This window comes from Tasmannia lanceolata, unplaced genomic scaffold, assembly GCF_043159265.1.
Source record: "Tasmannia lanceolata isolate RefF3 unplaced genomic scaffold, GAP_Taslan_0.1 ptg000007l, whole genome shotgun sequence".
NCBI classification, from domain to species: Eukaryota; Viridiplantae; Streptophyta; class Magnoliopsida; order Canellales; family Winteraceae; genus Tasmannia; species Tasmannia lanceolata.
The window spans coordinates 6663474-6678953 of record NW_027518684.1 but is presented as its reverse complement, the minus strand read 5'-3'; the positions used below and the strand labels follow the sequence as shown (position 1 = coordinate 6678953).

General features: G+C 39.6%; 1 protein-coding gene across 6 annotated transcripts in view; it reads right to left on the bottom strand.

Annotated features, from left to right (window-relative positions):
• Nucleotides 1-15480, bottom strand: part of LOC143881640 (uncharacterized) — a 37503-nt gene that overhangs the window by 14119 nt on the left and 7904 nt on the right. For all 6 annotated transcript variants that reach the window (XM_077384848.1, XM_077384849.1, XM_077384846.1 and 3 more), the window contains 8 exons: nucleotides 14909-15108; nucleotides 13865-14347; nucleotides 12902-13028; nucleotides 12541-12735; nucleotides 12294-12383; nucleotides 3156-3218; nucleotides 440-514; nucleotides 226-276 (listed from right to left, as the gene is read on the bottom strand). In XM_077384848.1, the coding sequence (XP_077240963.1) occupies nucleotides 226-276; nucleotides 440-514; nucleotides 3156-3218; nucleotides 12294-12383; nucleotides 12541-12735; nucleotides 12902-13028; nucleotides 13865-14347; nucleotides 14909-15108 (1284 nt within the window). The remainder of the gene's footprint in view (nucleotides 1-225; nucleotides 277-439; nucleotides 515-3155; nucleotides 3219-12293; nucleotides 12384-12540; nucleotides 12736-12901; nucleotides 13029-13864; nucleotides 14348-14908; nucleotides 15109-15480) is intronic.

The following is a 15480-nucleotide window of genomic DNA, read 5'->3' as shown; positions in this document are numbered from 1 at the left end:
ACTCATCAAGTTAAAAAAAAAAAGTACTTATGATAATAGACGCATGATATCAACCATCAAACCAAGTTCAGAAAGCAGGCTTGGGAGTCTATGACCACCTATAAGCATCCTATCCAAGACAATGCAAGTCTATACATGAAAGAACATGATCCACTGCCTTGGTGTCTATTAATATACAGTCGAGATTAGGAGAAACATAGAAGGATAACTAGCTCAGAAACTCACCACATATGGGACGGGTGCATCTAAAAAGTCTAGCATGTCATTTGGCAAAACCTGGAAATACATATATAAAGCTATTGAGTAGAAAGATATAGCAACATTAGCAGAAGCCTAAAATACAAGATTATCAATCAAAAGCCAGATTACACGAGTTGAAGAAAAAAATTATTCAAGAAAAGGTAACAAAAAGATTCTACAAATCAAGAAGGATGCATACCGGCATTAATAGGCTCTGCCAGTGGTAGGGTCGGATAAGTGGGACAACTGATAAAACCAAAGCAGACAAGATTCCCTGAAACCAACAGTACGAATTAAAACCACCTAAAACTATATACTATAAAAATTACTTTGCAATGAACGACGACCATAAGAACATTCAAGTAGTCCGAATAGAACTGAATGGTTGTTCTGTACTACTGTGTACTTAAACATTTAATTTAATGAAGCTAAGTTTTGTTGGGAGAAACAACCCAAGGCCTAGTTATGGAATTAGATTTCACTAATCATCAGAATCGTGCTTACAGTTATCGGTTCACAATTTTATCAAAGAAACAAATTCATTGAACTTATATCATTCGGAGTGTGGATCCTACTTATATAACCATAAAGAAGGATGCTCCCTGTGCTAATTAGATAGGAAATTCAGGCCAGTGGCAGTTGTCATTGTTATTGTTAAAGTATAAAAGATTAAATAACGCCATCTTCAACAGCTTAAGCTTTTAGAGTCATTGGTTGTTTCACATGTTATCACACCCACATTTCAAAGCATGGAAGTCACACCTTGTGCTAATTAGATAGGAGATTCTGGCCAGTGGCAGTTGTCATTGTTATTGTTAAAGTATAAAAGATTAAATAACACCATCTCCAACAGCTTAAGCTTTTGGCGTAATTGGTTGTTTTACATGGTATCACACCCACATTTGAAAGCATGGAAGTCACATCTACACGAGTCGAAGCTTCAAAATGTTTATTCATCCATAAATTTGTGGTAATGGGCCTTACATTTTATAGACTCTTGGTGCATGACCTGCTAAAAAAAAGACTTCTAAACCAGCTTAGAAACATGAATCCTATAATAACAAAAAAAGGAAACCAACTAATGGCACTTAATTAAAAACAGAAATAAACCAAAATAGAAACCTAGCTAGGCTTGACCCTCTAGAGTCTATGCTCATACGAAACTAGCTTTTGACTTTATTCCCAACAGATTCTAACTTGGACTCTTAGCCGAAATGAACAAACCCCAAATTAAGACCAAACCTTGCAACCAAGTCAAGTGAACCCTCACCCCTCCCCCTCTCCTATGAAAACCCAAAGAGAGGGGAAATGACCCCGGTTTTCATGGTTTGACCACAGTCAACTTTTCAAAGAAGGCAGAATTCACCCCTCTCCTCTCTTGCAGCTTCACATTGGAAACCAGTAGGCGTGAGAGACTGAGAGGAGTTACGTGGGCCCCACTACTTTGAATCAATGGTTCTCTTGGTTACCTTCTTCTTGTCGTGGATGGTCCCCCATCAGTTTGTCGACGAAAAGTGATCTACAAAGACACCTAATAAATACATAAAGAAGAATGACGTGTCAAAAGGAATGCGCAATAAGAAACAGAGAAAAGATCTCAGAGAGAGAGAGAGAGAGTGAGAGAGAGAGAGCGAGCGAGACAGAGAGAGATGGTTCACTAACTGAACAGTGTTGATCTCCTACTCCCCATCAAAAGAAAAAGTTGGAATAAAGATAGCATCCTCATCACTCGATGGACCACATCGTACTATTCACGATGATTGAACCAGCCACAGAAATGAACGACATCTAGCAACACGAAGGTTTTCTCTCAACTAAAATTGATAAGTGAAAATGCCTAAGGAGATACGATGATAAGGCATACTAATATTAATAAAATAGAGTATTTGAGATATGATCCAAATAAACTTAATAAGGTTACTAGCACAGATGCATTGTATCACATCATAACTCTGAAGTTAAGTGTGCTCAGGCGAGAGTAGTACTGGGATGTGTGGCCTCTTGGGAAGTCCTCAGATTGCAGCCCTCACTCTTTTGCATGCCCAAAAAAAAAAAAAAACCCTCCTTCCAGATCTATAATGGTAAAATGAAACATTTAGTCTGTTCCACTACAGAATAGGCATCTCTCTTCTAAAAATAGGAACAAACATGACTGAAAAAAGAAGATAAAGGCACGCTTAAGTACTTGAATATGTTTTAAGAATTCTATATTTAAAATAAGAATACTCAACTCAACTCAACTAAGCCTTTGTCTCAAACTAGTTGAGGTCGGCTAATGAATCCTTTAGAAAATTTTCATGACAATGGTGAAAGGATCTACCCAGCTCAAATTGACTAAGTCTAATCCTGACACTAGTCGGGTTCGTCTACATGGATCATTTTCTTCCATTCTATCCTATCCAAGGTCATGTTCTCTGTTATGTTCCTAGCCCTCAAGTCTTTCCTCACTGTTTCTACCCAAGTTGTTTTCGGTCTGACCCTACCTCTTTTTACTCCATCAACTTGGCACGAGTCACTTCTTCTCACTGGAGCATCCAAAGGCCTACGTTGGATATGCCCCAGACCATCTTAAGCGGTGATCTCTCATGTTAAAAATGAGAACGAAAAAGTTTTGGGCATACATCAATCCCATCAAAGCCATTAATCTCCACAAAAAACATTACTCTTAAGAAAATAAACCAACAATGCACTACATGCACAACTATGACACAGAAAAGACAGGAAGTCTGACAAAACACCAATATGAGTATGTAACAATGATTTTTCAAAATTCTGCACAAGTAGTTGCCCTCCTCTACAAATAACAGATAATAACAGATCATAATATTACAGAGCGTGAATTTGATGCAAAATAAAATTAACAGCTTCATTTGAAAATAACAAAATAAAATAATAGATTGTGCAGTACTGCATACCAAATTAGAGCACACAACCACAATTTGTTTCTCCAAAAGTGCCCCAGCAAAAATTGTTAACACCTGAAAGTGAAAAGAAAATCACTGAATCATAGTTTGTGCAGTCAAGTAAATTTCAGATCTTCAATTAAAGTAGGCAAACATATATGCACACAAATATGTACGTGTAATAATTAAAAGTGCAATCACTTGTAAAAATCAATGCAGTCAAGTAAATTTTCAGATGTTCAATTAAAAGTAAACATATGTACGCACAAACAAGAATTTATATTGCATGAGGAATTTCTCTTCAAAGGCACAGAGTTATTTTTTTTTTAAAGTAAAATAATCAAAGGCACAAAGTTATGCATTCCCAATTGTTCCTTGCAGCTGCAAATTGTAGGAGAATAGCATAGTCAAGGGCGTTTTGAACACGATAAGACACAACAACTTGTGTTTGATTCATATTTTTGGCCTAAGTTGAGGTATGGTGTATGTAGATTTGTGGATCAGTGTCACATTGGCAAGTGCCAAAAGGCACGGCTATGAATGTGGGGTTGTATATGCATTTACCCATTCCAAAAGTACCTTGGACAGATATCTACATGGATTCTGTGCTTGGTTTACCGTGTATGCAACGATCTATGGACTTGTAGGTCACTTTTTGAAAATGGCTTATTTTATAGCTTGACAAAAAACGCTCATGCACCGCTAATATGTTCTTCAAAGAGGTGATAAGTCACATGGGTTACCTAAGACGATTGCGCCATATAGAGACGAAAGTTTCTCTGTCATTTTTTGAGAAATTTGTGGAGTGGGCAAGCAGTTGCAGTCAATGTTTTAAATTTCGATTTCAGTTTTGGTGGCTACAGAAATGGAAACGTTTAGGCTTCGGTTGAAATTTTCGGTGGAAATCTTGTAAAATCACGGAAATGTATGGAAGCATATGCAAATGATAGAATTTTAAGATGAAACTTCGGGAAATGCTAGAATAAGAACAAATACACTTAGAAATACCTCTAGTGGTTTGAGGGATAACAACCTCTCCAAGAGGTGTAGGGTTTAAGATTGTTAGAGAGGTATTCTAAAATACCTCGATTTAAAAGAACAAATACACTTAGCAATCACCACATAAGTAAGACAACCATCAATAATAGTTTAATAATATCAAAAACCTAGCAACATGTGTTGTGGTGTATGTCTGATAATTCAGTACATACCACATTTAACATGTAAATATTCATACATAATGTATACACCACATTTCACATGCAATTTATATTAATATAATTATGTAACACATACTAATATAGTATACTACTAACACACTTACGGTTTGGTTTCAATATGCATTTTGGTTTTGGTATGCGTTTTGGTGGGATGGAAACAGAAACATTTCAATTGTTTCATGTCGTTTCGGCGAAAATTTAAAATCATGGTTGCAATATATAGTGCATATTACCCTCAGATAGATGGGCAAACCAAGGATACGAATCATTAATCGTAGCCATGAAAATATTCTTAGAAGCATAGTTGGAAGCTAAAGGAGATAGTGGAATCCAACACTACCCCGCATAGAGTTCGCATATCTTCATGCAGTAGGTCTACATGGAAGAGTCAATTTGAGGTAGTTTAACAACTTTCTGGATCTTTTGTCATAAATAATTGTGAAAAAGATCAGTGATGACACGAAAAAGATGATGTACATCGATGAGTTACATGAGCAGGTGCACAAGAAGCTAGAGTAGTGCAAAGTCAAGTATAAGAGTCGAGTCGACAAGCACAAGTGACATCAAGAGTTTTAGAAAGGTGATCTCATTGTGGTTTATTTGCTCAAAGAACAGTTTCCGGTGGATACAATACAAGCAACAAGCACCTCCTTTGCATTTTCCATGTAGTGTTGATGCAGACAGGGGGAGAAGAGAGAGATTTGTTTATGGTGATTACCAGAGAATAAGTCATTATGGGTATAGTGGTGTGATTGAACAAAGGTATCAAAAAGATCCTTCTCCCTAAAAGAAATGGCGGAAAATATTGCCCGGCAAAAGGATTGGGGCCGTTTGAGACGCAACTACCATAACTTCAAATGGCGGAAAATCTGCAGGATTTGTTTTGGGGGAAGGGATGGTAGGTCAGTAGTGACACCTTTGCCTCAAACCAAATCTCAATGACATCTAAACCAAAGAGAGGAGAAGGTTTGGCTAGATTCCTGCATTACCTGTACCACCACGACGAATGGAGTACCAACTGTCCTAATTTCTTGGCAAGAGATTGATACAAGACAAAAGATCCCAAAATCATGCCTAATTGGCCGTCTAAAAAACCCTGGAGTAGGGCTGGAAGATTTATGGACATGGGCGAAAGGGTCTTGGAATCTTCCTAGTTTACCAAAACCCTATGTTCTAGCACCTCAAGAAGTTCTCGCTTCATGTTTCAAGAGGAGCATATGATAGCCACCTTAAGAAACAAGGGGGATAGGGCACTCATTGACTATCTATCCTCTCTTTCGGAATGGAACCCAAGTTTTTTTTTCGGAATGGAACCCAAGTTATCAACAAGGTACTGACGCCATGTGGGTTAGATTCACAGGAATCCCCCTCCATGTCTGGCCACTTCAACGGTGCAAGCTTTGGGCTCGTTATTTGGAACGGTCCTTGAGATAGATATGAAGGGACACCACGAAGACTGTATGAGCTTTGCATCAGCAAGAATCATTGCCCCAGCCTGGAAAATACAGAAATCACTGGTGCTCCTTCGGGTTAATGGTATATCCTTCCAAGTAGGGGTTGACTCGATTGCAGAAAATAACACCGAAGCTTGGAGAGAGGGGAAATTGAGTTAAATGATGGGTCTGTGGAGAGAAGTCGATCTGTGGAAAAGAGATGGGAGGATGAAACTACGATGCGAGATCTTACCAGAACAGTTCAGGAGCGGGTATCAGCGTCATTTTTGAATTACTCCGGTGACCGTACCAACACCAGAGGGAAGACCGTTGTAATGACCCTCACATGGCAGCCTCGTGTACGTGCTACTGACAAAACCCACACATCGGTTCCCACGTGGAAACCTCAAAACCGTGTATTGGAAGCCTCTAGCGAGCCCTCAGAATTACAGAAAGCGATTTCAAAATTCAAATTTCAACTACCCCTGACAGAACTGGCTGGAAAAGTGACTAGACTAGGCATTATGGCAGCAATGCATCCTGGGCCCAGAAAGCAAAAGACCTCAGTGCCCTCGGTCCACCCAAGATTAGCGCAAAAAGTTAATCGAGCTTTGGGAATCTTAAGGCAGGCCCTCAAGCACAAAGAAAGAAAACCAAAAAGACATCCATCAAAACGGTGGTCTGCAAAAGGAAGAAATCAAAGTAGTTGGGGTGCGCAAAAGCAGAGATCCAACCATAATTCCAACTTCACTTTTGGAATCGCCTCTCAATCTGTACCGGAATCTTCGAGAAACCTGTTGTGCCGTGGAGATAAGGGTCCCGTGCGGATCCCAGGCCAGCGAGGGGTCTCTACCTGAAGAATTGTGAAGCCTTGGGAGTACGTCCCCGCTCCCAATGAAGATAGGCTTCTGGAATATTATGGACTAAGAGAAGATAGAAAATTCAGGGCGGTGAGGGCCTTTATTGTTAAAAATCAGTTAGATTTGGTGGCACTAATTGAATCAAAATTAATAGGGGTCACAGATGTCACAATTAATAAATCATGGGGAAGAAATCAGCGAGAATGGGTTGCAAAGGATGCGATTGGCACAACAGGGGGAATCATTGCCATATGGAAGGAGAGCCGATTCCGTCGCAAAGAAGTCAGAGAAGGGAGATTTTCGCTACCCATAATTTTCTTCTCATCTGATTGCAATGAGGACTGGATGATCACAATCGTTTGTGGGCCACCTCGGTCCTCTGATAGAAGCGAATTGTGGTAGGAGTTGAACTCCCTTAGAGAATCATGGCAGGGTCCCTGGATTCTGGGGGGTGACTTCAATGCAATCTGCTTTCCATCTGAAAAGAACACACTATCGAGAAGCACAACTAGCATGACGAACTTTTCAAACTTTATTCAGAATCATGAATTACTGGACATCCCACTCAATGGAGCAAAGTTCACATGGTCCAACAGTCAGGCTCGTCTTGTTATGACAAGGATCCAACATGTCCTCCTTACTCGTGAATGGGAGGAACGCTTCCCACTCATCTCCCAGAAAGCGTTGCCTAGAATGGAATCGGACCACAACCCGATTGTTCTGGAGATTTCAAATTTCTCTGGCGGCCCTCGTCCTTTCAGATTTGACTTAGACCTCTTGGAAGTACCAGGTTTTGTGGAAAAGGTAGAGCATTGGGAGGAGGAGTTACAGATCAGGGGCTGGAAAGGATGTGTTGTTTGTCAAAAACTGAAAAGGCTTAAACTTAAAATCAAGGAGTGGCAAAAGACCTTTGATGAAGAATCTAACCAGAGAAAAGAGACTATCTCAAATAGGCTGGCCTCCTTTGAACTCAAAGAGGAGGAAGGAACACTGTCAGAGGAGGATCAGTTAGCTCGGTTGAATCTACTGGCTGAAAATGAGATGATTCTGCGTAGAGAAGAGATCTGATGGAGACATAAATCACGTGCATTATGGCTTAGGGCTGGGGATAAGAATTCCAAATACTTTCACCGAAGCCAACTCCGGAGGATCCGGGAGGAGGATAAACCTGATCAACTACATCAAGCATGGTGAATCGATAATTGAAGATCCCAACCATATCAAATCCTTAATTGTGGAATTATATTCTGGCCTCTATTCAAGAAAATTTCGGGTGGTCAGAGAAACAATCTGGATTGAAATTTTACAGAGGAGGTCGAACAAGCTATCTTCTCAATGGCTGGGGACAAAGCCCCAAGTCCGGATGGCTATCCTATGGCTTTTTTCCAGTCCTTTTGGAGAATCTTGAAAGAAGACATTATGGCTTTCTTTGTGGAATTTGCCCAGAGAGGAATCATTACTGAAGCAGCGAAGGCGACTTTCATCGCCTCAATCCCAAAAAAGGAAGGTGTCATTGGGATAAGAGACTTCCATCCGATTAAGTCTGATGCACAACATCCCCAAAATAGTTGCCAAATTATTATCCCGAGGAGTGAAAAATTACATGGGGGATATCATATCACAATTTCAGGGAGCCTTTGTTGAATCAAGGCAGATTCTTGACGGTGTCCTAATAGCTAATGAACTTATCGACTTAGCAAAAAGAAGTGGGCGCCGAGGCCTCCTCTTCAAAATTGATATAGAAAAGGCCTATGACCATGTCGATTGGGATGTTCTTGACTTCATCCAAGAAAAAATGGGTTTCAGGCCATCCTGGAGGAATTGGGTTAGAGCATTGATATCAGATAATTCTTTCTCAGTAATCATTAATGATTCAGCGGAGGGTTTCTTTAAAGCATCAAGGGGGATCTGACAGTGGGATCCACTGGCACCTTATTTGTTTATTATGGTAGTGGAGGCACTTAGCCTATTGTTGACAAGAGCAAACAGAATGGGGCTAATTAGGGGATTTCGAGTGGGACCGCAAGCTGAAGACATAACTCATCTCCAATTTGCAGATGACACTCTGGTATTTATTCAATACTCCCCCCAGGCTATCTCTAATGTTATAACATTCCTCTGGTGATTTGAGGTCGCATCTGGCCTTAAAATTAATTTAGGTAAAAGCATGCTCCTGGGCATCAATCTGGATCAACTAGAGGTGCATCGATTGGTAGAGTCTATTGGGTGTTCTGCAGAGTCTTTCCCAATTTCCTACCTGGGCCTACCCTTAGGATTCGGTATACCATCGGCATCCCAATGGGATCCGGTAGTTGAAAGAATTGAAAGAAAGTTGGCTACCTGGAAGAAAAAGTATATCTCTTTTGGGGGAAGGATCACACTAATCAAAGCAGCTTTCTCTAACTTACCAGTATATTTCATGTCCTTATACAAAATCCCAGTTAAGGTGGCATTGAGAATTGAGAGGTTGCAAAGGAACTTCTTATCGGACGGAGATGGAACACTGAAGAAGGTAAGGCACCTAATTAGCTGGGACAAAGTCACACAGTCAAAGGCGAAGGGGGGCCTAAGTATTGGTAAGCTTAGACTACGTAATAAATCCTTGATTGGCAAATGGTTGTGGAGATATGGTAAAGAAAAATCTGCTTTATGGCATCGGGTCATAAGGCTAAAATATGGTTCCGGATGGGGGGATTGGAGTTTTAAAAAACCAACGGGAGGAAAGGGCTCAGATGCTTGGAAATCCATCTGCTCTGTCAAAGAGTATTTTGACCGGTCAATCCGCTACAAAGTGGGAAAGGGTACCAACGTAAGATTTTGGCTAGACCTCTGGTGCGGTCAATCTAAACTTTGTATGGAATTTCCGGGGCTTTTTAGAATTGCTTCGAATCCTGAAGCGACTGTTGCTGACTACTTGGTGAGAGAGGGTCAGGGTGGAAGAGGGTTCTAGGACATTCGTTTGGGTCGAGACCTCAAGGATGATGAAATTCAAGAGCTCCAGAGACTACTTTTTTCCCTGGAATCGGCATATTGCTCGCAACATAAAAAGGATGAAAGATTTTGGATCCCCTCTTCGAGTGAGGAATTCTCTGCCAAGTCTTTCTTCTCTATGTTAAATGAGGGTCATCTTTCTCCGGTAAGGCATATTTGGAAATCGCTAGCCCCACCAAGGGTAGTAGCTTTTGGATGGACACTGATACACAAGAAGATTAACACATGTGATCGCCTAAAGAAAAGACACTTCAGTATGGCTAGTACATGTGTTCTTTGTCATCAAAATGAAGAAATCCTGGACCATCTAATGTTGCACTACCCTTTCGCTTATCATATCTGGACAAAAGCAATCGGAGCTTTTGGGGTCTTTTGGGTTTGCCCTCAGTCGATCTGCTCCCTCCTTTCTGGATGGCGCTCAGGACCCTTTGGAGAAATGGGTAGATATCTTTGGGCAACAGCTCCATATGCCATAATATGGAATATCTGGAAAGAACGCAATAGACACATCTTCCAAGAGAAAAGTAGAATTGTGGCTCGTGTTGCCTCGGATACCAAAATTGAAATGATTTCATGGACAAAGGTGAAGAAACAATCTCCATATGTAATGTGTGACCTCATAAGTAGGGGTGTAACGTTAAGCTCAAAAGCTCGGCTCGGGCTCGAACCAGGCTCGAGCTCGGCTCGGCTCGGCCAGGCTCGCGAGCCTTATCGAGCTCGGGTTATATTAAGTTCACACCCCTCATCTTCCCTAGACAGCCCTATCTAGTGTAATTTGACTACTCTTTTTACACTACGGGGGGTGGTCCAAGTAACAAGTGAGGTTTCAAAAAAGAAGTGACATATTTTGCGTCCGCCTTTCACTCCTTGGACAACCCTTTTAGTGTATATATTAATATATAATATATATATTTAAATATATTAAATTCTTAACGAGCCTTAACGAGCCGAGCAGAGCCTGGCCTAGCTCGGGCTCGGCTCGTTAAGCTTAACGAGCCTGGCCAGCCGGCTCGGCTCGGCTCGTTAAGGATTCGAGCCGAGCTCGAGCCGAACTTTTTCCGAGCCGAGCCCGAGCCAAAATTGACACCCTTACTCATAAGGAACTGGTGGTCAATAATATGGGACAGAACTATTCGTTCCAAACCTAAACTAAAATGGTCTTGCACGCCATCGGGATGGTTGAAACTGAATTTCGATGGCAGCTCTTTGGGCAATCCTGGAAGAGCGGGGATTAGAGGAGTCATTAGGAACTCTTCTGGCTCAATTGTTATGTCATATTCTGGACCTTGTGGAATATGTGACTCTAATGAGGCTGAGGTTAGAGCATTACTCTTTGGTCTACGATGGGCATCTGAACATGACCAATGCCTCCTTATAGTGGAAGGTGACTCCTCAAATGTAGTGGCTTGGGCTTCTAAGTCATCAAAGGGTCCTTGGAGATTGTAGGAGCTAGTAGAGGAAATACTGGATCTAATGCGGGTACTTAACCCGCGGCTTGAACATCGGAGGCGATCGGCAAATGAGATGGCTGACACTCTAGCTAAAGCGGGAGCAGAACGGGAGGAATTTGAAATATTTTCATATTTGTAATGAATGTATTCCATTATGAAAAGGATAGTTCTATCCTTTCTTCTGGAAGTGTGCCTTGTCTCTTTTGTAAACCATCGGATATATCCGGTGTTTAATATCCAATATTTGTAAAAGCAGGCTGGGACCACTGGTCCCGATTGCGCTTCAAATATTAATGCAATTTGTCATCTTTCAAATAAAAATAAAAATACAAGCAACAAGCTGAACAACAAAAAAGTTGGACCATCGGTCGCATTGAAGAAGATTAGGAGCAATGCTTGTGTGATTGACTTGCCAGAGGACAAGAAGACTTCCAATATTTTCAATATTTTGGATTTGTACAAGTACCATAGTGGGGAGAATGGAATTACAGCTAAACTCAAGGTTGAGTTCTTCTCCAACCAGAGGAAAATGATGCATGTGAGAGGCATGCCCCGCCAAGGATTGATGTTTAAATCACGGAACTTATTATTGTGGGACCACTTATGGTTTTCATGAAAAGAGAAATAAAACAGTTTGTGGATTGGAGTTTCTAACCACACAAACACCTTCCCCTCACCTTCATGGTTTCTCTCCTCTCTCTCTTCTTCTCCTTCCTCTTCTTCTTCCTCTTATCTTCAATACTTCTGATTTTCTCATGTTCTAGATTTATAACAGGAGGTTATCTCTTACCCAATGAACTGAGCTAAAAGTGTTAATTGTTCAAGACAAATACCTGTTCACATTCTGACTCTATGATCTAGTCCTAAAACCCTTAACATGACTAAATCAATCAATTTACCATTCCCTTTTCAGTTCTCACATGCCACAACTTTGATTGCAAGTGTCAAACATATTGGAGATAATTTGACATTTCATCAACAAATACAATTAGTAAAGATAGACATCACCCAAGTTACAAGCATACACGTCCATAAAATGGCCTCATGCTGCACAGCTAAAGGCAGACCACTAGGTCAATGAAAATCAATCTATTAAGTCATGGTCAAACAACAAAACACCAAGGTGAAAAAATTTGTAATTTATACTAAATATTCATGATATGAATATGCTCTTGACAATCATCGTGCAACTTACATTTTCAAGCCGCAAGCAACCACAAATGCATGCAACAGTCCATGCAGATAGAGCACTTGCCTCCTCCTCTGTCAACAGAGCATTGTGTGCCTGAGAAAAACCAAGAGATATAAATATAAAGCACCTTTCATCGGCGTTCTATACTTTCCCATAACAGAAAAAATGGATAATATGCCAGAAGGGAGTTTCATCACAGCAAGGGGTGAAAATGAAGGTTAATTCCTAAAAATGCAATAATAGAATATACCTCCACTTGCAAACTTGTAGTACAAGATCTCAAATCAATGGTTGAGCCAGCGATATGCAGAACTGTTTCACCAGGTCTACGAAATTCCAAGGGATGCATGTGTTCCAGAGGGTGAAAAGTAAGCGTTGAACCTCTGGCAGGGTAACGTAATCGATAATATTCGCAAATTATCTGTAAGGACCCATGATTGTTTACCTGAAAAATCAATCAAAATAGTGTGTAATTAGGAAAAGAAGACAACAACAGCACAATAGACAACCATTCAAAAAAGAAAAAACAGCACAATAGACAAGTGGCAATTCAGGCAACTTTGTACACATAAACAAAAGTCTAAAGACTCTAAACCATGTAATCTACAGACCTTGGCCCATTCAAGAATGTCATTGTGATCGCTGAAATCTTCTTGGCCAGAGGAAGAGGAATCTTCCATCTCTGCTTCATCCATGTCACTCCTAAAGATTCTATCTTCACTAGGGGAACCCTCGAAACTGCATAAAAATAAATAATATAGTCAAGATTGGAATTTCTATAGAAATATTTAACCATCTTTTCAGAAAATTCATATGATCAAATTATTCTACATCAGAAGCGTGCTGATACAATCACTGCTTATAAGTCACAATACCGACTTTGTTACCTGAGCACTTAAAGACATTATATAACCTTAACATAACAGATACATTATACGAATGTTGCAACTTGCAAGTAAAGCCCATGTTTTAGTATGTTAGCATTACAAACCTGCTTTATGAAGTTATTAATATCATTTCACAATGTCATCATTTGTTTAAATAATAAAGTTACTTGCTTTTGAACAAATTTCTCAGTAAAGAAGAATGCCCATCCCCAATCTATCCAGGAAAATGGTTTCACAAATTATGCTTTCCATTATAATTTTAGCTGTTTACAAACTTCTATCATGCACCAGAGGCATACAACAACTAATGTTCTTCAGATGAAAGGCACATTGTCCATTTGAATGATCTGGAAATTGCTTTTACTAGTATAAATAAAATCTTCTTTCATGTACAGAATGCAAAACCATGGATTCCGCAATGGATTGATTTTTATTTTTATTTTTGTGGTGGTGGAAGTGGAGGGGGGGGAGCTGGAATCGAACCTCCACCAACCTCTTGGTTCGATATATTTGAGTTCATTCGAATAAATTGATCCATTTGGATTTTAATAAGACTGAGTCCAAACATAATTTTGCAAATGCAGTGTAGCGATCCATTATCATCTTTTAGAACATATGTTCTACTATGTGAGGAGTCACCAAAGTAACAAATGATTCTAAAGTACAAGATGAGACCTATGGAGCTACCTGGTAGAGGATTCAGAGCTTTCATATTCGTGATACCGCAAAAGTGGCAAAACAGCCTCTGGTACGTGTCTTTCATATGTGTGTTTGCCTCTCGTAATTTCATCAACAGAGACATCATGACCATTAGAACCCTGCATTTCAACCCCAGAATCCCTTTTAGTCACCAACCCCTCAGTTTCTGAATTAACTAGAATCATTATATCATTGTTCACGGCTTCCCTTGACAAATCCAACTCTCTTTCAAACTTTTGATGTTCCGGGCCCTTCCCATTAACTATGATACTTCTAGGAGAAGAAACCTCGGAACTTATCTCAGACCTTTCCATGGCCACTACTGTTACTTCCTCTTCGTGGTCATGCTTGAGTGAAATATTATCAGAATTTTCAAGTGTATTTTCTTCATTGCTGCATCCCTCTGATGAAACCAAATTGAACATATCAATGCCCTTTGTTAACCGTTCCAGCCTTTCTTCAGTGAAGATGCTACAAGGAAAAAGGAGACTTTGTCAAGATGTGCAACACCATGAAAAAGAAGAAACAAATAAATGTGGAGTTAATCAAACAACCAGAATACAACATAAACTTTCTATTCATGTGTTGCAACTAAAGCAAGATATAATTAACACCAAGATGTTGAGCAGTTAAGTATACACTAGGGCATAACAAAAACAGAGAACCCCTTGGGTGTTCTTGACACATGAAAAAGATGGTGTAAAAATATTAGGTGTCACATCCTACTAATGTAAAAGAAGAATAACAATTCACACTAAAGATGTGACATAAATACTACCTAACTATCCGACTTCTTAACAAATATTTCAGATGGTCATGCAGTTCATTTTGCATCACACCTCAGGTAGTACCAGAATAACATTGCTCCATTTATTTTTTTCTAAGCCACACCAGCAGAACGCTTCTTCCTAGGAATTGATTTCTTTTATTAAGACTTATACATTTATCATCAGAAAATGTTTACAGCATTTGTACAATGAATCTCAAGAAAAAGAACAAGAGATCAAATAAAATATTTGAAATAGCCAGTACCTTTTAAGTATACCAAAATGTAAATCAAAGAAGGGAAGCCTTGAAAGAATGCAATAACATCGAGGTGTGGTTATGATAAGACGACCCAAAGAGGAGCAAGAAGGTTCTCCTTCTGAAATCATTGAAATCAATCCTGATGGTTTTTGTACAATTTCTTCAACTAACACACAGCAACCATATAATGTTGAATCATCAGCCACCTGAGAAAGACACAGAACCTTACTTAAAAACCTATGTGGGAAGATAATAACCGGTAAAACAATTAGACATATTAGTGTATAACAAAGATTTTTACATTGAATATGAGATGACGGTTTAATAAGTATATATAGATTATAGAATATAAACAAAAGTTACAAAACCAACAAAAAGGAACAAAAATCCTTTTCTCCTCGTAAGAATCTTGTATTTTTTTGTTTTGCATGTTGACTTATTTATCCATAAGCATTTTGTCAAACTTTAACAATGTTTCGCGTCCATAAACGCTAGCATCCAATTTTTTTCACTAATTGTGGAGCCGACCAAAAATTTAAAAGGATGACCCACCGCATTGCTGCTTTATCTTGTGTAGC